The 19,700-nt window shown below is 41.3% G+C and overlaps 1 protein-coding gene across 15 annotated transcripts in view; it reads right to left on the bottom strand.

Annotated features, from left to right (window-relative positions):
• lrrfip1a (leucine rich repeat (in FLII) interacting protein 1a) overlaps positions 1 to 19,700 on the bottom strand; it is a 48,965-nt gene that overhangs the window by 1,014 nt on the left and 28,251 nt on the right. For 2 of the 15 annotated variants that reach the window (XM_040027458.1, XM_040027459.1), the window contains 20 exons: positions 19,658 to 19,699; positions 19,188 to 19,238; positions 18,954 to 18,989; positions 18,060 to 18,119; positions 17,936 to 17,977; positions 17,782 to 17,835; positions 16,437 to 16,496; positions 14,965 to 15,048; positions 14,360 to 14,422; positions 13,670 to 13,747; positions 12,239 to 12,331; positions 11,693 to 11,719; positions 11,464 to 11,589; positions 10,911 to 10,982; positions 10,159 to 10,329; positions 7,827 to 7,919; positions 7,508 to 7,600; positions 7,243 to 7,335; positions 6,994 to 7,138; positions 1,578 to 5,407 (listed from right to left, as the gene is read on the bottom strand). In XM_040027458.1, coding sequence (XP_039883392.1) covers positions 2,220 to 5,407; positions 6,994 to 7,138; positions 7,243 to 7,335; positions 7,508 to 7,600; positions 7,827 to 7,919; positions 10,159 to 10,329; positions 10,911 to 10,982; positions 11,464 to 11,589; positions 11,693 to 11,719; positions 12,239 to 12,331; positions 13,670 to 13,747; positions 14,360 to 14,422; positions 14,965 to 15,048; positions 16,437 to 16,496; positions 17,782 to 17,835; positions 17,936 to 17,977; positions 18,060 to 18,119; positions 18,954 to 18,989; positions 19,188 to 19,238; positions 19,658 to 19,699 — 4,671 coding nt within the window. In that variant the 3' untranslated portion in view covers positions 1,578 to 2,219. Of the gene's footprint in view, positions 1 to 79; positions 185 to 734; positions 815 to 908; positions 1,024 to 1,135; positions 1,186 to 1,577; positions 5,408 to 6,993; positions 7,139 to 7,242; positions 7,336 to 7,507; positions 7,601 to 7,826; positions 7,920 to 10,158; positions 10,330 to 10,910; positions 10,983 to 11,463; positions 11,590 to 11,692; positions 11,720 to 12,238; positions 12,332 to 13,669; positions 13,748 to 14,359; positions 14,423 to 14,964; positions 15,049 to 16,436; positions 16,497 to 17,781; positions 17,836 to 17,935; positions 17,978 to 18,059; positions 18,120 to 18,953; positions 18,990 to 19,187; positions 19,239 to 19,657; position 19,700 lie in introns of those variants that run through there. The other 13 variants (XM_040027472.1, XM_040027462.1, XM_040027461.1 and 10 more) reach the window with 13 other exon arrangements.

Genomic DNA, 19,700 nt, shown 5'->3' with positions numbered 1-19,700 from the left:
AAGAGAACAGATTATCTTTGAATTAGAGCCTCTTAGATTATCCAGCTTGTAATTCTGGGGTGAGAAAACAATACTCTACCTCTCTCTGGAGTTTCCGTTTCTCGGCCTTCAGGTCGTCCTCAATTTTTTCAGCGTTCTCGGCAGCAGACTTGTAGCGCGTCACCTGACCCTCGAGTCTGGTCACCTGCACAACAAAGAAAATCCATGATTTAAAGCTCAGCATTTAAGTCTTTAAAGGTGCTAAAAGCAAGCATTTTATTTTGAAAATTTAAAAACTTTGACACTCCGTACTTGAAAAGCCAATTAAAATATGTTTGAGAGATTAAGTCTGAAATGTTTTCAACTTTTACTTTCAAGATCCAGCTAGTGCTAAGCAGAAGCCCCAGCTCATTTCATCTTGTGTTTGTCAGACTGATTAGTTCATTGTTTTACTGGTTCAGCTCCCTCTCCAGTGAGTTTTAAACTGCAGATGGTGAGCTTCAGCTCCCCAACAGGAACCCCACATACAGGTGGAGAATTTGTTAATCCAATGCTACATGTAGATGGAGAGCAGAATAAGGAGTTGGGGTCTGACCAGAGAACCAAAGAATCACAAAGAGCCATCTGACACTGGGGGCCTTTAAACACAGACCTTCCCTGCATGCAGGGAGAGAGAAATGAGCTAGCTGATTAGCAGTGACTGAAATTTCAAAATAAAACACACACAGTGTATTTAATGATTTTTATCTGCTTACATTTTGTTCTAATGCCGTCGCTTCCTGCTCTGCCTTCACGAGTTTGAACTTCAACTCGCTGATCTGCCTGTTGGAATCCCCTAGAAGGAATTTAAAAAGAGATTAATTTTTTTTTTTTTAATCACAGACACGAACTTAAAAACTAGCAGGCTGTTTCTGATTTATTTGACTTACTCTGTAATTCCATTATGTTTGGATCGTTTCCATTTTCAATAATTTCAGCGTCTGGGCTGGTGTCTGTGCCATTCTTCTGAGTTTTCTGTTCCAACTGGGCTTTTAGTTTCTTTACCTGTACAAAACAAACGATGAATTTAAAACAAGACACCAGAGGCGCTGGTGCAACTGGAGAAGTAAGATTCATACAGATGTGCCAGACAGACTTAAAATATAAACCTGTTCACCTGCTCTATCATTTTCTCACGCTCATCCACCAGTTTCCTCAGGCGAATCTCTGAAATTAAAGCACATATTTTAGGTAAAATTAAAAAAAAAAAAAAAAAAAAAAAAGAATCACAGCATATTTGCATAATTACAACGACTTTGTTCCATCTTAAAAAGGAAAATAAGATCACATACCAGGGGTGGGAGGACCCGGAGAGATGATAGGGAGGGGGCTGGGGTTGATGCATGCAACAGAGCAGGCATCCAATGAGGGTGTGATGGAGCGGTGTGTGAGGGATGGGAGGGGGGTGTTAGCATGCACAAACTGTGGAGAGGAGGGGTCAGTGCAACAGCACACAGCTTCCTGGACTATAGTCACACTGCATGACAACACACAATGAGCTAGAAAAATGATATTTAGGTGTAAATGTGAAGAATGAACATATCTAATTAAAAATAATCTCATTAAAAAACATTTATTTAGAGCAACATTTCAAACAGGTAACAGCAGGGTGTTTATTAGCATTTCAAAGTTGTTTTCCATTTAGTGCAAAAAAAAAAAAAAAAGAAACAGACATTAACATACATGTTCTGTGCAGAGTTCGTGAAAGCAAAAATGGCTTTAAACTCATTTAAACACTGACATGGACAGAACATATTCGAGCTTGTTAGCTTAAGTCTTAATAACAATTACCCATTAATATTTATTTTTGTTGTGGACTCATGACATAAGTAGATGACGGAAATTGCACCGAGATGCAATGATGCTGTAGCAGAACCGTTGGAGAGCAATATAATCAGAGATGTGTGACATGGTACAAGCAGCAAAATAAATGTGCATCAATATCTGAAGAAATGTTACCTGTTATATCAAGTGCATCATGGCCCATGTGTATAAACCTACAGTTACCTTACAGTTTAGAATTTCATCTTTCCACAAATTGTTTTGTTTGTTTGCACAAATGAGCTCAATGAAAAGAGATTAAGAAAATATACAAACTTACATCAATATTTATTTGGAAAGAATCAAAGTGCTTTGAGGTTTAAACCGCTTTCTAAACATCAGTAAAATAATAGTAAAGGCATTTTAAGCACATCTGTAGACTACGACATTTTACATTCCTCTTTGCCCTTTCCTTTGCCTTTCTTTCCACTCTTCTTCGACTCCTTCCCTGACTGTGCTGCCCCTTTATTGCTGCCCGCTTGGTCTGCACTATTTGGTAAATCCGCATCTTCACCCTGCAATGCATTCTTGACCACATCTATCCCTGCCTCTACTGATGAAGACACGGTCTGGTTAATGTTCTCTGCAACAGCTCCCAGCGCTCCAGCGCTCGAGACTTCCTCTGAAGCTTTGCCTGGCTGGTCTTCTTCACCGGCTTCTTCTTTATGTGTGTTTTTCTCTTCTTCACACACATTTTCCACCTTTTCTGAGGTAGCTTCCTCATGAGCCACAGAGTTCTGGTCTTCTTGAGGCACCATATCTGGGTCTTTATCTGCCTGGTTGCCTCCATCATTGCCTTCAGCTGGCTTGTTTTCATTTGACTCGGCATTACTTTGGCACAGCCCATCGTTGGTTTCATCTGCTGTTAATTCAACTCCCTCATCAACTTCTTCCTGCTCTGGATTTTGGGAACGAGTCGATTCTTCAGCTGCTTCGATATCCATGTCATCAAAATCAAAAGACTGCCCTTCATCTTCCTCATCCTCTTCCCCTTCACTCTCCAACTGATTATTATTTTCAGATTGGTCTTTGTTGGATTCATGCAGTTGCTCAGTTGACAAGGATGACGCTTCCTCATGTTGATCATTTTTATGTTGGGGATCTTCCACGACAGCTGATTCCAGATCAGCTGAAGAACCAGTCTCAGTAGCTTCTTTTGGAGCCTGTGGTGTATCTAACACGACAGCAGCACTGACCTTTAGTTCTTCGTCCTGCACTGCAGTCTCAGTGCTTAAGGCTTCAGGGCTTTCTGTTGATGATGCACCATCACAACTGTTGCTTTTTTCATCTGGATTAACTAAATCTTTGGGTTCTTCCAGATTTTTGTTTTCTGAATTATCACCATCCTGACGTGTAGATGTGACAATGGCAGGAGGACATTCTTGTTCAGTCTCTGCTCTTGGCTCCCCATCAGTGGACTCCTCAGGAACCTCGCTGGTAACGTCAGTGGGAGGGTCATCTGTACCCGAGTTTATAACTTCGGATGGCTCCATGTCAGATGAACCAATAGGGGAGTCATCAGCAGACGGTGGCAGGATGAATGTGTCGTCTTTACTCTCAGAAGCAGACTCTGAGTCATTGGCAGCAACGTCACAATTGGTTGCAACGTGTGATTCTCCTTCAGTGTTGCTGCTCGTTTCATGGCTGTTTTCAGTGTTGTTAGACGTGCTGTCAGATTTCCTGTCATCAGCAGACTCTACTTTCTCTTCTGTTTGATCAGTATGGATGACATCACCATCAGTTGAGATACCGACCCTTTCAGGATCATCTACACTGGACGTACACTCTTTGTCAAGGCCATCAGTGCCTTCTGCACTGTTGGAGTTGAGTTCGGCTGTACAGATGTTGGCCTCTGTGTCAGGATTTGCTGCTGTTTCCATTTCCGGTACTTTCTCTGTTTCAAAAGTTTGCTTGTGGTCTTGTTCATCTTTTTCAGAATCTGTTCTGGATTCTTCAAGAGTTTCAACACTTCTCAGTGCCTCTACTGATTCTACAGTCTCTGTTTCCAAAGTTTCTTCATCATTCTGTTCTTCTGTAACGTGATTTGCTATTGTTTCACTGGGAGTTTCACTGTTTTCAATACAGGTCACAGATTCCACTTCTTCTAATGTCTCTACTTCCAAAATTGGTTTCTCCTCTTGATCACCCTCTTTGGAATCTGTTTCTATTGATTCCTTGATGGTTTCCAAATGAGAAGAACTTTCAGTGGGTTCTTCTGTCTCTACTGCCCTGTCAGTCTCTATTTCCAAAGTTTGTTCCTCATTCTGTTCCTCTGTAACATCATCCACTATTACTTTGCTGAGCGTTTCTGTTTGACAAGGGTTTTCAGCAGGTGATACATCTTCCATTTCTTCTATATTGTTGGTTTCTAAAGTTTGTTTGGTGTCTTCATCATCAATTTTGGAGTCTGTTTCAGTTTCCACGAGAATTTCTGCATGAGACAAACTTTGAGTAGGTTCCTCTGCCTCTACTGTATCTGTGGCCTTTGTTTCTAAAGTTTGTCCCTGGTTCTGTTCATCCTTAACATGATCCACTATTACTTCTTTTTGGGCTTCACAAATGGCCTGAGCAGGTACTACCATTTCTGCTTCTTCTACTGTGTTGGTTTCCAAAGTTTCTTCTTCATGACACTCATTTGAAACAGTTTGTTCTTTACATTTACTGGATTCGATTGGCTCCACTGCATTGACTTCCTCAGTTTCTTGCTTGTCCTGCTCTTCCTTGACTGGATCCATCTTTGATTCCTTAAAGGTTTGAGTGACAGAGCCATCGACAGTAAGTTCTGCAGCAGATCCATCATTACTTCCTGCTGGTTCTTTGTCTTTTTTCTTTTCATTCGCCGTTTCATTTTTCTGTTTGGTCTTGTCATCTTGAGCCCCTCCTTTCTTTTTGCCTCTCTTCTTCTTTTTCTTCTTTTTCCCTGAAGCAGGAGTACCCTGAGGCTGAGATTTACTGGGCGTTTCCTCTGCCTCATCGTTCTCTGCCTCTTCTGCATTTTCAGGCTCAGGTTGAGCTTCAATGTTGGAAGCAGTTGGAACGGATTCATCGGTTAAATCTTCTTTTGGAGCAACATCTGCAACTTTTTGTTGAGGACATAATTCAGTACTTGTCAAACTACTTTTCTCAACAGCTTCCTGTTTGCTGTCTTGCACCTCACTGGTGTCAACACTAACACTTTTGGCATCTGTCTCGACTACATTTAGACTACTCGTTTCTTTTAAATTAACCTCCTCAGACATTTCTGTTTCTGGAACATCAGGACTTGTTACAATCTCTTTCAGCTCAAAGCTACTGGGTTCTGTACCAGGAGAGTCACTGATTTCTGCATTTAAGTCCTCACTGAGACCATTTTCTCCAATGTTGTTTTTCTCTGCAGGTAAGCATGTCTCTTGTTCTTCTTGAGGCTGTTCTTCACTGGATGTTTTCAGTGTGGAAACATCAGCAGCATTACAGAGAAGATCAGAGCTCATATGATTCTCTTTGGCTTTCTCGTGCATTTCTTGTTGCTGCTCTGGACCCACTTCTTCCTCTTCTCTGCTACTTCTCAACTCAGTCTCCTCTGTGTTGCCTGGGAGATCATGAAGAGCATACAGTGATGGAAGGCCAAAAAAGTGTAGGCTTAAGACAAGACTTTCAACACTTCATCAGGAAGCGCATCAGCAGAAGTCAAGGTAAGGCAGAACACCTGGCTGATTCAAAGGCCAGAAAGAGAAGCAGAGCGCCAAGATGACCAGGAAGCACAAGAAAAGAAAAGAAGCAGAAGAAGAAAGGCAGGAGGAAAATCAAAATAAGGCTGCTGATCCCGAGTAAGTAAGAGAAAAGAAGAAGGGAATACTCCAACTGAATTTTCGCTACACACACCAGATGTTGACTTTTAAGAAGAAGTCCATTCAACCCTCTCACTGTAGGATGCATCAGGATTTACACACCAACACCAGCCGCATTAACAAAGTTAGTCGTGATTCAACACTTACGTGTTTCTGGTGAAAGTGACTGAGGTGCAAGAGTTACATGAAAGCCAAGCATTAGTAATGGAAGATGATATAGAAAAAGCAACTCTGTTAGTGGATGATATTTTAAAGGAAAAGCTTAGAGAGGTGATTCTCGTTATGTTTCTAGTTGCTTCTCAGTAATATGTCAGCCTGTCTCCCACTACAGTCTGACTTCGCTTTAGCCGATAATTTGCAAAACTTTGCAGAAGAAGAGAAACGTGTTTACAGACTGGTACTAATTTATCCCTTTATAACAACTGAATGAAGGCTGAATTTCTTAAATTAACTAACGTGAACTTGGATTAAGGCTTAAAGTTTGCATTATTAGGGGCGTGGCCACTCTCATCGACAGGGTGACGCATACACGTGCGGCTGTAGCTGCTAGGGCTTACCTCAGCTAATTCAGGTCACTAGAAATAAAACTCATATGGCTTGCTGAGTCTTAAAATCCATCTAAGTAAGCAAGCTCGTGCTCTAGTTTTTATAACTGAAATTCTAGTACTTCATCTAATATTCAACTTAGCACTAAACAGCAAGCCTCTGTGTGATGTTTTGTGCTAAGTTTCTAGTGTTAGCTGATGACTTAGCGCTCCAGTATCCTGAAGAAGTATGCCTCTTTTTAGTGAAAGATTAAAAAAAAAAGGCCAAACTTAAACTTAAAATAAAATTTCTCATATTTGCTCCAGTCAAACCAGTGCACATCTTTTATAGCGTCCACAGACGGAGCATGCACTCTGCCACAACTGTGTGGTACATGAACGTGTTTTAAATAGATAATGGACAACGATGGAAATTTATGTTATAGAGAAAAAAATATATATTTATGGTTAATGGTTTTAGTCTTTTTAAGGACTAACGCTTCTGGACAGTGAGTAACTGATGAAGGCTCGATTAGTGAACTAGTTTTTCCTTTTTACCAGAAAAATACAGAGGATCACCAAGCTTATCCTTAACAGATCAGTGCAAATCAGAGTCTAAGTGATATATAATGCATGAAGCTGGGAATTGAAGAGTTCACTCCAAAATCTGACAGGAAACTCCAATAGTAGAAAAACATGTTCTATTTCATTGTTACTGTTTTGGAATGAGACTCTTGCATCAGTTGTACGCTGAGCCATGCAGTAAGAAGAAAGGAAGTTTTTAATTCCACAGTGGGTTTTACCGAGCATGCTGTTCCCCTCTGCTGGGGTCGTCTGAGACTCCTGAGCTGGTTGGGAAGCAGGGTCTACACTGGAGGACTCATCAGCTTCTGCCACGTCAACATCCCCATTGATGCTCAGATCAGGTCCCAACACTATTCCATGTTTCTGCACAGGTAGAATAAATTGTTAGCATCGGAAAGCACCAGAACAGCAATTCCCAAACAACTAAAGCTTACAGTGTTTTTTTTTTTTCTCCACACACTGAGTACCTTCAGAATATCTTTCAGCTTCACAGCTTCTTCTCTGAGCTCATCGCGCTCAATTCGGATTGCATCTGTGTATTCTTTCTGTCGCTCTAAGGCCTGAGCAGAGCCACCCACCCAAAAGTGTTGCAGAGTGCAAAACAAAGTTAAAAGTGTGCAAGAAGTGAAAACAAGTAAAAACAGGCATTCAGGGTGATGCAAAGAAGATACTGATTTCATGTCAGTAAGCTGAATATGATTAAATGAAAAACTGCTGGCTCATTGGCCATACCCCAATTTTTTTATCCTTCCACTCCACAGTCTCCTGCAGATCAGTTATTTCTCTAACAAAACCCTCCTGTTTCAAACGCAGCTGACGGATCTCCTAAACAGCAGGAAAAGGAAAGCAAAGGTGTAAAAGAATGAAAGTAAAGCAGAGCAGGTATCAACTGTGCGGGAAAAGAAGGAAAAGCTGTGAAAAGCACCCCAACATGCAGCCTCTCTGTGTGACAGAGAGTATAGGTACAGGACAGACTTTTTTTTTTTTTTTTAATATGGAAATCTGCAAAACGCTTCACACTCATAGTGAGTGGGTGATGGGGGGTACTCACGTTTAGGAGCTCTTCACTTTGCTTTAGCGTCTCTTTCATTTCATTGAACTGGAACTGAAGCACGCTGTGGGCATACTTCTCTCGCTCGTATTCCTGTAGGGAGCAAGATTTAGTTTAACAGCCAAATAACTGACAGAGGGCACAAAAACATTACAGCACAGCTGCTTTTGGGAATTTCAACACCTTTATTGGATACCAATACTGATTTAATGAGCTGACAATACACATGTCTCATATGTCCTAATGCAACCTTATCAGCTCTGCTTTGGTGTAATAAAAAGCAATGAAGCTCAGTTATGATTTCCTTATCTGACTGTACAGCATCACTTCTGTTTCAAACCTCTTTAAAACACTCGGTGCATAAGGGTTATATGAAGCTTGTTAGATGCTGGGTTGTCCAGGAGAAACCTTTGTACTGCTTCTTATTAGAAGTTGGGATGTCAGAGCGTTGTTTGATACTTAGACTTTAGATAAAAGATGTTCCCCTGTGCAATGTTCCCTCTAAGCTGCGCGCGTGCGCAATTGCGCACTGCTGGCACGGTCTCTGCGCAGAAAAAAATCTGCGTTGTGCACAAAAAAAAAAAAAATCTAACCTGAATTGAAATTAAAGTAAATTGTTAACAATTCTGTTTGGCAGTGTTAGTCAGTAAGCGACTGGCTGCTCCAGTATGGGATTAGAACGATGTCACCTTATCCCATAGCCTAGCCAATCACGTGATTCACATTCGTATATACGCAGTTAATCAACGTTGTTGACAGGCTATGACAGCATCCTTATGTGCCGACATCTGTGTTTTAGCTAGCAAAGCGGCTGATGAGGAGTGAAGCCACGTTAATGACAACGTGTACAACCTTTGGAGATGTGAGGAGGACAGACGGAACAATTGACGGAAAAAGTGTTGACTTTATACCAGTTTTTAAATTGTGTTGATAGGCCACGTAAAACCAAAGTTATGATAAAAATATATGCAATGTTTGGTTTTCTTCCTGAATACTATTGTTGTTTATATTTACTGCGGGAAGAAACAGTAAAAACGGCATTTTATAAGGAAAATGCTCAAAATCACTCACCGCCTGTGAGCAAAAACAAAACCAAAAAACCCCACCCTTTCCTATTGGTCGAAAAATGTACCATGTCGACCAATCAAAACATGGCGTTTAGTTGTTTAGGGCGACTGCTGAATGTTACAGGTGTTACAGGAGTGATACATCTCCTGTTGTCAGGCCTGCAGGTATCAGGCTGTTGTTCCTCTTTATCTCATAGTGGACAGAAATTATTTTTTGGAGTGGCACAAATAATTTGTGTGGCATCAAATTTGATGCAGAACAGCTGATTGTTCTGTAAATATTTTGAAATGTTTGTTTAAAAAAAAAAAAAAAAAACGCCTTGGCAGCATTTTTAGGTAAACAGCTGCAAAAAACTTTGTTTGCAAAACTCAGTTACTTTTTTGAAGAACTATATAATTAATTGCCCAACATTGGTCATTATATACTATTTTTTACAGAGAGAGAGTTACAGGACTCTCTCCCAGACCACAGACTCATACTCATAATACAAGTCAGAGCTTTATTAAAAAAAAAAGAAAAAGTTGTGTTTTCAAAATTGGAGTTCAAGTTATTTTTACTTCCAATAGTGTTAACATACTACACAGGTCATGAACAAGATTTTTTTTTCATTTTCATTGTAAGTGGGCTAAAGCAGTTAATTAAAAGTAGTCTAACATAAAAATAACTGCTGTAATTTGATTATTTTAATAAGCCATGTAACTGGGATGGATTCGATGCTGGCGTGACCACAGTGCACACGTCTGCTGTTGCTCACAGTGGTCCAAGGGACCGCTCAGAGAGTTTGTGCGTTCGCTCAGACACATGAAAAATTAGAGGGAACATTGCCCCTGTGCCTGTACTTGGGATTTGCACTGATTCTCTTTCCAGACGTGGAAGCTATGTAGATATTTTTTGGATATGCAGTCTACTTTTTTTGCAGTGATTCTCTGCGTGTCTATTTTCAGACATGTCTGCTTTGGGGAAACTAAAACATTCAAACTGCGGCAGGCTTTGGTTCTAGATTTTCAGCTGTTCCATGACATCCTTAATTTTGTGATGTTGTAGTTCTCTTGCAGACTAAAGAGCTCTTCAGTAAAGATGGCTATGAAGTTGTGGGGCCAGCTGATACTCTAAACAGAATTTATTGGCTTTGACAGGAGATGTCACATGAGCCAAGACACGCTAATGTACAGAATAAATAATTTTTTATGATCCAACATAAAAAATGACATACTGTGCTTCTTCACTTTATATTAATGGCAGTTTTAAAGACAGTCTGTCGTACCTTGACTTTCTCCTCGTGCTCTCGGCGTGACTCAGTTAGCAGCTCCTCCAGCTCCATGAGTGAGTCTTTGAGCGTGTCCACCTGGTACATCAGGTTGTTTTTCTCATTGTCCAGCTGAGCGTTCGACACCATGGCCTTACGATACTTCTCCTCCACTTCTGCTAGTGCATCCTGATGCATTGACAAAGGATAGAGGATTATCACAGTTGCTAGCTCATCACCCTCCAACCGGTAACAGCAGGTGGCTGGCACACCCTGAACCCGGTTCTTCTTCACCACCGTCGCCATGTGCTGTTCAGCTAGCACCGTTATATATACAGTATTTTTATTTTACTATGTAACACTCCATGAGATTGCGGTTGATGAATCAGCACTGTGTTAATAAAACTGCACTAATGAATTTAGATTAAAGTCTGAATTATGTACTTTCTGTAAGTGAAAATGAAATTAAGCACACATGCATGCACACACATCAAAAGAAAGAAAGAAAGACCACATGCAGATGTCACAGTTAGCATGCAACGTATTTGAGCCACATCAAAGGACTACTAATTAGTGTCCTTTCACTCCTACTTATTGAGGAAGAATTGAACACTCTCTCCACAAGTTATTAATCTGTATTAGCAGAAGCCTCAGAGGAAAGGATTTCAACCCAGTGTGCCATAAAAGCAAAAAGAAAACCACAATAACCAGTTCAAGTTAGGGGAGGCAAACCAGTTAGTTAACAATATGAAAGGCTCTCAGGTTTATACCTTGACTTCTTTTAGGTTCTGAGTGTACTTGGCTTCCACTTCCTGAATCTGATCCTTCAGTTCGTGAATCTCCTGGTAAAGAGTGCAGCAGCAGCAGCAGCAGAGGTGAGCAGAGAAGCACAGCGTGACAGTAGCAGTGAAGGTGAAGCAGAGAGTTTGGTGAACAGTTAACACCGTGAGAGGACAGCTTCGCAAAGACAACGAGAACGGTAAAAACATGACACAAACTGACAAAACAGCTAGCCCGGCTGTTATGACTGAGTAACTGAGTTATGTTTTTCAGAGGCTGTTTAAATAAACAGTTTAAATAAAAACTTTGTCTTAAAAATTTGGCTTATTGCAAGAAAAGCTTTTTTTATGTTGTTTTTAAAAATTTCATCGCCTTTTGCGCTAGGAAAACACGATTCATTCTGACATGAGTCTTTCTGCTTTTAATCAAACTATCTTTGAACAATAGCGATCAATAAAAAAAACAAACAACTGGGACATGTCCAGCTACTGTTTTGAAGCATCCCTGCTATTAACACAATCCTCTCTGTCTACAGCACTGTACCTTGATTTCTCGTATGGAGCTCTCGGCGTCTACAGTTAAAGCCGTTTCTCCGCTTCCTCTCCGGGAGGACGACCCTCCTAATGAGGTGAGCGTGGCTGCTGTTAAGGCTGAAGCTGCTCGAGATCCCTGACACAACGAAAAAGAAATTTGTTACATAAAATACATCCGAACATATTGTAACAATAGCATTCAGTCTTCTCCATAACTGTCAAAAAAGTGCATTTCTCACCTTCTCAAGATAATCTCTGTCCTCCACCTGTTGAGAAAGATAAACACAGTCAGAGGAATCAGAGGCACATGAGAGACCACAGGGCCAAGAGGATGAGCTGAGGGAGGAAGGAAGTCCCACAATCGTCACTGCAGCTACCGTAGCACTGATTTATCTTCACATCTGCTGATAAAAAGCAACACACCATACAAAAACCTCCAAGGACCGGAATCTGCCATCTATTCACAAGCACAAATTCATCTCTGTAGCAGCGTGCAAATGATTAATCAGAGTGATGTCAAAGCTCTCTCAAAAATATCAAACTAACAGCAGATCTGTGTCAAAAAAAACAACAACAGCACACGCAGAAACTGCAGTTTCAACACAGATTAACTTCGCACACAAACCCAGTTAACAGCAATCGCTGTCTTTGCAGTAATAATAAACACAGTTAGTTTAAAAAGGAAAAGGAAAAAAAAAAACCAAAAAAACCAGGCGGCATATAAGAAATCAGGCAGGAACTCAGCTCACATCACAGCCTCGGCCTGCGGGTGCAAAGCTACTCACGTCAGGAAAGTCGGGAATAGTGACATCGTCCAGGTCCCTGGGAAGACCACTGCTACTGCTTCTCAAAAAACTGGCAACAGAGCTGCAATTGTCCTGCGACAGCCACCAGGGGGCACAACACAACAACAAAGAAGCCAAACACTCACTGAATGTTAAGACTTCAGAAAACTTTAAAAGTACTAATTGAAAAAGTACAGCAGGGGCTAAAACTGAAGAAAATTACCACTAATAATCACCATCAGTGCTGTAAAGGTTATTCATCAGTGTATTTAACTTTCATTTCCTATTTTCTAAAACCTGGATGTGTGAAAAAAGGGCCGATAACAAAAAACACAGACATCACTGTGCTGTCGAAAAATGCAAAAAATCAAACTTGTTATTACACAAGTTTGCACGTTCTGCAGCACATTGCTACATAAAGATGTGTGTGGTAAGTTAGATGGCACTAATTTAAAAGAGGAACATTTGTGGGACTGTTTCTGTCACTAAAATGCTTCACTTAAAGTAACTCTGTGCAGCTGCAAGCTGGTGACAGATGGTCCCAGTCAGGAACTGCTCTGCAGCTGATCCAAAGCTCACTCGACCACTCCGATGATCACACACTCTGGACCAAGCCCACACTTCAGGCATGAAAGGGATTATCCTTTGTGACCTGCAGGGAGTTCATCTCCACATTACTGATAAACTTGATGGTATGTATTTAGCAGTTACGCTCCACAAGTTCACCAGGAGTGAGTTTTTGTTTATACTCTAAATACGGAGCATTTGTATGTTTTCATGCTGGAGATATCTGCAGACAGTGTTAACTGTGATGCATTCAGATCAAATACTCAACATAGTTTAAGTGCTAGGAGAGTTAGAAATATCTGAAAAATCATCTGACACTGTGCCACGAGATTTTGCCACAGACTCCGGATCTTCTTTATGCCATCGACTCCCAAAAATGGTCTGTGGGTCACATCTGTGCTGCAGAGCTGGTAGAAACTTCGGCAAACACCGGCCAAAAATAACATATCAACATGCCCAAGATAAATGACATGAAATGTTTTAAATAAACAATATTTTTTTTTTAAATCTGATTTTAGCTCCCTGTGAGAGTCATTACTGCAAACTGCTCTTATTTATGGTTGAGCTATTTTCCACTTTCCCTGCTCACTTTGACTGCAAGTACACCACCTCGCACACGGAGTGGAGCTGATGGAAATGGGAGGAGTAAGGATTGTAAGGGGTGAATATTTCTATGTCTGTCTGAACACACTTTGAGTGAACAAATCCTCCAAACAGTGAATCGTGAGCTAAATGTTTCAGTCTAAATGCACGATGGGTCAATGAAAGCATCTTGTCATTTAATGTTATGTCCACATGGCATGCAGCCTAAATCCTTTCAAACTCCAGGATGAGGAGAAGCGTGTCTGAGGAGGAGAGGCTCACCACTGGGCTGGTACGGGCTGACCCGGCCCTGCTGGAGGTTCTGGAGCCGGAGCTGCGATAACTAGTGTACTCTACAGGCTGCAGAGAGAAAACGACGTCATGTTTCTGTCACCAACTACCATGCACACACTCACATGGTGCCTTTAGTACATAACATGCATCTACCCTTTTTTGTTACTTCAGGATTCAGGCTTTACCATATTCAACATCTCTTATGCAGCAGAAAAAACGTACATCCTAAATGATGACTAAACTAAACGATGTTTTAGGTAAAAGTCTCTAAAACTAAATCAAAATGTGTTGTTAATGCTGCTTCACTGCACTTGTTTGTACCTCCTACTCTTGTCTGTGTCCAGTTTGTTGTTAAGATCTGAGTTGTGCTAATTCATGCATGCCCTGCTCTATAAAAAACTATAAATGCATGTTGTGTGTGTGACTTCCTATTAATTACTACTGCCCATAAACAAGAAGATGATACCCATGCCATATACACGAATCCTTTTAAAAAGCAGATCATTTGCCCAATTGCAGATGATTTACATCCACTGGCTCACCTGGATTCACTCTCCTTTCAGGTAACCATTAGAAACATCCATCCAGACCATATTGGCACATGCAAGTTAATTTAAACACACATCAAACTGAACGCACCACACACCAAATAACGCCACAATTCCAGCAACATCTTACATGAGAGCTGGCGCTGATGACTCGCCGCGACCCACTGCACAGACTGTCTTCATATAAGGAGCTCTGGACATCGCCCACACACCCACACACACACCCACACACACACAGGGTCAGCTCAGGGTCACACCTCAGCAGTGTGAGCAGACTGTAAGGTTTCTATATTTCTATATTTTGCTCAGTGGATTAAAAAAAAAAAAAAAAAGTGACCGCTGCCTTCAGTGCCTGATTCAAACTGTGCTCTGTGAGGAAGCCTTTAACTGAAATATTTTGCTCTTGAGATCAACAAACTCAGATGCAGTTGCACATGCTGGTGTGGAGAAGTGCAGGTCGAAGGTGAGTGGGAGGTGTAGCGGTGAAAAAGGTGAGCTGGAAATGAACCAACCCTACGATAAAGCTCCTGGCTGTACTGACTGAGTGACCTGTAGAACTGCAAGAAGGGATGAAGAAGGAAGGAACAATGATGCTTGCATGAGAAATAAATGAATAAACATTTAACTTTAAGCTCTGCTGTCCTGCTCCCGCGATCATGAAGCAGCAGAAAACTGTTTTTTGGGGGGTAAGTGCGTGTGTCTTTCTGATGGTCTGGCTTTTGTCTGCATACAGACCTGGTAACCATTGAAAGCTGAGCCTGGGTTTCTGGAAGAGGACAGACCATTGAGGCTGTACAAGTCAGAAGAAGCGTAAGAGGCCTGAAATGAGGAGAGCGAGAGTGATGAGCAGAGATAAGAGGGAGACGAGAGAAAAACTGATAGGAGGTTCAGAAGGTCACACAGCTGTTTGTTGAAGCAGCATTTAAAAGAGTGCAGCAGTACACACACACACACACACACACACACACACACACACACACACACACACACACACACACACACAATTAAGGGTATTCCTTCCTGACTTCACTTTGGTACCATTGTAAACTACGGTACTGTGCAAAAGTCTTGAGCCTTCTTCATATTTTCGAAGAACCAGGCATTCTTATATTTTTAAAGTTCTTCAGGTTTTCTGATAATCTTCTCTTTTCAGAAGTTATTGGCTGCTTTTTTCCTTTCATTTTCAGTCCAGTCCTTGTGCCTGTTCGTTAAGCCATTAATGACTGACCTATTATTATTCAAGCATTAAAAAGACACCTAACTCAACAGATGAACCAGTTGTGTCTACATATAACAGACAACTTAGCAAAGAGCCCATTTTAAATTGTATATTTAGGCACTCCTAGCAGCCTGTCACAAAAAACACATTATGTTCAGTGAAGCCTCATCAGAAAATGTCTCAGTGGCTCTCAAGAAGCCTTTCTTAATGAAGAGAAACAGTGAGAAAAGGCTGATGATCTGTAATCAAATGATGAATCCAAATTTAACATGAAACAGATTTCGATTTCAGTACAACAATGATCGCAAACACACTGCCAATGCAGTAAAAGCATAGCTGAATAGAAAAAGACATAGTGGAGCACTATCAGTGATGGATTGGTCTCCTGAGAGCCCAGACCTCAACATTATTGAAGCAGTAGGGGATCACCTTGACAGAGACCAGAACACAAAGGCTGAAACATCCAAAGAAGAGCTTTGAATGCCCTTCAAGAAGCCTGGAGAACTATTCCTGCAGACTATTCAAAGAAATTAGAGGAAACCTGGACGGGAAGAGTTCAGGCTGTGTTGAAGAATAAAAGTGGTTACAACAAATACTAACTTTCAAGCTTGTTGAAAGTAAAACAAGCCGTTGTTACTTTATAAATTTTAGATTATAGATTCCTGCAACTATTTTCCAAGAAACATGAAACACAAACAAGAAGGATGACTCAAGAGTTTTGCACAGTATAACCACTCTTTGCAGGAAAAATGTCACAGTCGTGTTTGAAGCTTCTTTTAAATTCAAAGGCAGACAGCTGCCCAGGCTTCAACACCACATCAGCAAGTTCAGTGACATCTAACCATGCACCAGCGAGTAATAGAACTTGTTAGACCACACACACTACACAAATATTTCAGTTAAAATAAACAGACTAAACCGCCAGCAGCTACTTTGGTTATTAGTCATAACTTCGGACAGCGAGTGGACGGCGTGCAGAGCCACGCACCAGCTGCAGGTCTGATCGGGAGACACGAGACAGCCGGCTGTCATCGCTCAGTCTGGAGCTCTGAGAAGCGGGAGACACAGGTGATACCATCAAACACTGTCCAGCAAAATCTGAACTCACATCATCACCAACGCATGCAGTGTTCAAAGTAAAGCAAATAACTGTCATGTTTAAAGGAAAGCTAACATGTCCCATACAAATGTGGCCAAACAGACACAAAAATGAGACAGTACAGTATAATAGTGTTTATATTTCAGCTTTTTAATTAAAGTCATAAGAGCTCCTAATTTGTGTTTTGTTATTTTTCAGGGGGATGAATAACAAAAAAAAATGAGGAAGGAAATCTTATTGTTACTGGTCTAATCATTCAATCGTGAACAAAAAATAACTTCCATTATTTGAATGCTCTTCCAGTTAACTCGCTATCCGAACGATCTTCATGGCTTACACACGCTCAAGATCAGCAGCTCCACACGGGACATCCAAATGACAATTTCAGTGTTGGTTTCACAAATGTTACACCCTGTTTGTCATGTTTTAGTTCAGGTTTTTATCTTAGGCTTGTTACTGCCTACCTTTCTGTAATAGTTGACCACTAACAGTAATCTTCAAAGGAGTTTTCAAAGACAAATAAAGTTATTAGAAGTAATTCTATTTACAAGGTGTTACTAAAAAATTCACCTTCTCCATTGAGTACAGCTGCTTTGTTTCTGTAAGCCCTTTTCTAACCACCTGTATGAAGCTTTCATTTTTTGAGGATGTCCAAAAAGCAACCCCATTTAAGTTGATTTTCACCACGCTGGGAAGAGCCAAATCTGAAGTGAAGGGTGGATTGTGAGTGAAAGCTGTGCTGGTCTGAACAAAACACTGGTATGCTTGCAGTTGTGCTCCTGTTGCAATGCCTCTGGGTCATGATCAGTCCTCCCACAGCAGTGACATGAGGGTCAGGTCAGTTTGACACTCAAACACATGTAAATGAGGTTAAATTTGGACAATTTCTAATCTACAACCTGCCACAGCGCTGGAAATTGTCCCGAAGCGCACACGTAGATCAGACAAATTTAAATGTTTTTCTCTTTCTGACTGCAGTTTGCAAAGACTTTTTGCCGTTTGCAAAGACCATTAAAATGACTAAAATATTTTCCTGCCTTGTGGCAACATGTGACATCCTGTTTTACAACCTATTGTTATCAGCTCAATCCGCCTCTGCATTTTTTGTCAACAAACAAGTTTTAACACGCGGCAGGTGTAGCTGGCTTATCAAGCCATAAGCAAAAGCAGATCTCTCATATTGTTCCAGCGTAAGGCTGCTTGGCGGCATGGATCAGAGGTGGACAGCACGCACCGTGAGGTCTAGCCTGGAGCGAGACACTCTGCTTTCATCACTGAGTCTTGAGCTCTGACAGAAAGAGGAAAGTTGTGAGCAGATGCTGCATAAACCTTTTTTCCCCCCCACATCAGCTTGAATGCTTTAATCAGTTTGACACACAGCTACTGACCCTGTCAGATATGACGCTGTATTCGTCATCACAGCCGTTTCTCTGCGAATCAAGAACCAGAATGAAACACACAGATACCAACTCTGTTTGTGCCATGTGTGCAGCAGTTTGAGCTTTTACATACATCTCTGTCTTTGTGCTTATGTTTCTTCTTTTTCTTTGACTTCTTATGTGAGGAGGAGCCCTTGAGAATGAAGAGAAGCAGAGCAGAGAAGTATAACACAGAGCCGTTTGGACGACAGGTTTGAGAGTGCAGAAGCAAACCGAGCTGCCTACCGAATGTTCATGCACAAATGACTCTCCACACTGAACACACAGCGATTAGTGGCACAATAAAAAACTGATTCAGCCAATAAAATGACTGAGCCAAATATCCGGGATCTTGCATGTCCGGCAGAATGATTAGTAAGAAGAATTTTTCCACAATTACAAAGCACAGGAACAAGCTGCACTACAGCCTAAAATAGTGCAGAGTTTGTTTTGGTTGGAGAAGGATGGCTCCTCAACAGATTCCAAGGTAATCAAAGTTCCTCTACAACAGCACAAACAAGAACTCAATGAGCAACTCTGGAAATTGCTTTGGGAGGTTAGTGATTGATAATGCTAAAAAGCCTTCCAGGGAATTGCCGTGGAGTTTAAATATTTTGGCAGTTTTACAAGGCTTAGAGGCTTAACAAGCTTCAGCTCCAGCTGCTTGGCGTAGAGGAGGCCTACAACGCCCTCGATGTTACATCTTTTTAAAAGGGTTTATGCATCATGTGCGACATCGTGCACAGGTTTACTCAAACATCTGATCATAAAGTAAAGAAATAGGCAGATGGATAATGAGAACAGACAATAAGACCTGTGTGTTATAACTTAAATGTCTGGCACACAAACATGCTTTGTATTACTATTATTTGAGTTACTGCAGGAACTTGCAAACCAACTGTTAGTCAAAGCAAACAATTCACAACAAATCTCCGGGAAAAGCAGGTCAAATTCATCCATCTCGTGTTCAGACACTGTCAGCGCTTACCCCTCCACCATAAGCTCCAACTGCATCAAGATCCGACTGTGCAAAAATACACAACATCATCATGTCACACTAACACCAGCTTGCCAAGTTATCCAGCACTGACACTCTGTCTCCACAGGAGAGGGTCGGTTTTTGTGAATGAAAATGCAAAGAGAATAACTGATAGGAGAAGAATAAAGGAGGCTTTGGATTTTTTTGTTTTTTAAAATTACATGAGCTGTTTGTGATACTGACCCTGGCGCTGCCTCGGCTTCCCACTGACATCCGCTCATCGTCGTCTGAGAGCTGCGTGAGAGGGCGAGAGAGTGAAATGGATGGTTAGGGTTCGGAAAATGCAATGGCTTACATCTGCAAAGACTCCAAACATGAGATTCTGACAGGAGGCCTCGAGCTGCAAACACACATGGTTCCAAGTCAGCTTTCGGTGTGACCCTAAAGACAGAAACAAACCTCATCTAACCTTCACCACTGCTTCCTTCAGCGCTCTACTCAGATGAATAAAAACAGAGAGCTGCCTAAAGTATGAGCCTGATTCAAGTGTCATGAAAACATGCTGCTGGATCGACCAACACAAAGCCACATATAACTTCTAATTTAGTTACTCTGTGCTGTGTTCGTCCGGCACTGACATTTTCATGGTAAAAGACAACAGATTACGGAGTTAAAGCATGAAGAGGTGGAAACAGAGAGAGAGGACTACAAACCATGTGAATCCGTGAAGGACGTGAGTACCTCTCACTGTCTTCC

The sequence above is a fragment of the Simochromis diagramma genome, unplaced genomic scaffold (assembly GCF_900408965.1).
Source record: "Simochromis diagramma unplaced genomic scaffold, fSimDia1.1 OVJJ01000343.1, whole genome shotgun sequence".
Lineage (NCBI taxonomy): Eukaryota > Metazoa > Chordata > Actinopteri > Cichliformes > Cichlidae > Simochromis > Simochromis diagramma.
The sequence above is the reverse complement of the archived record's forward strand: the minus strand, read 5'-3'. Positions and strand labels throughout refer to the sequence as shown.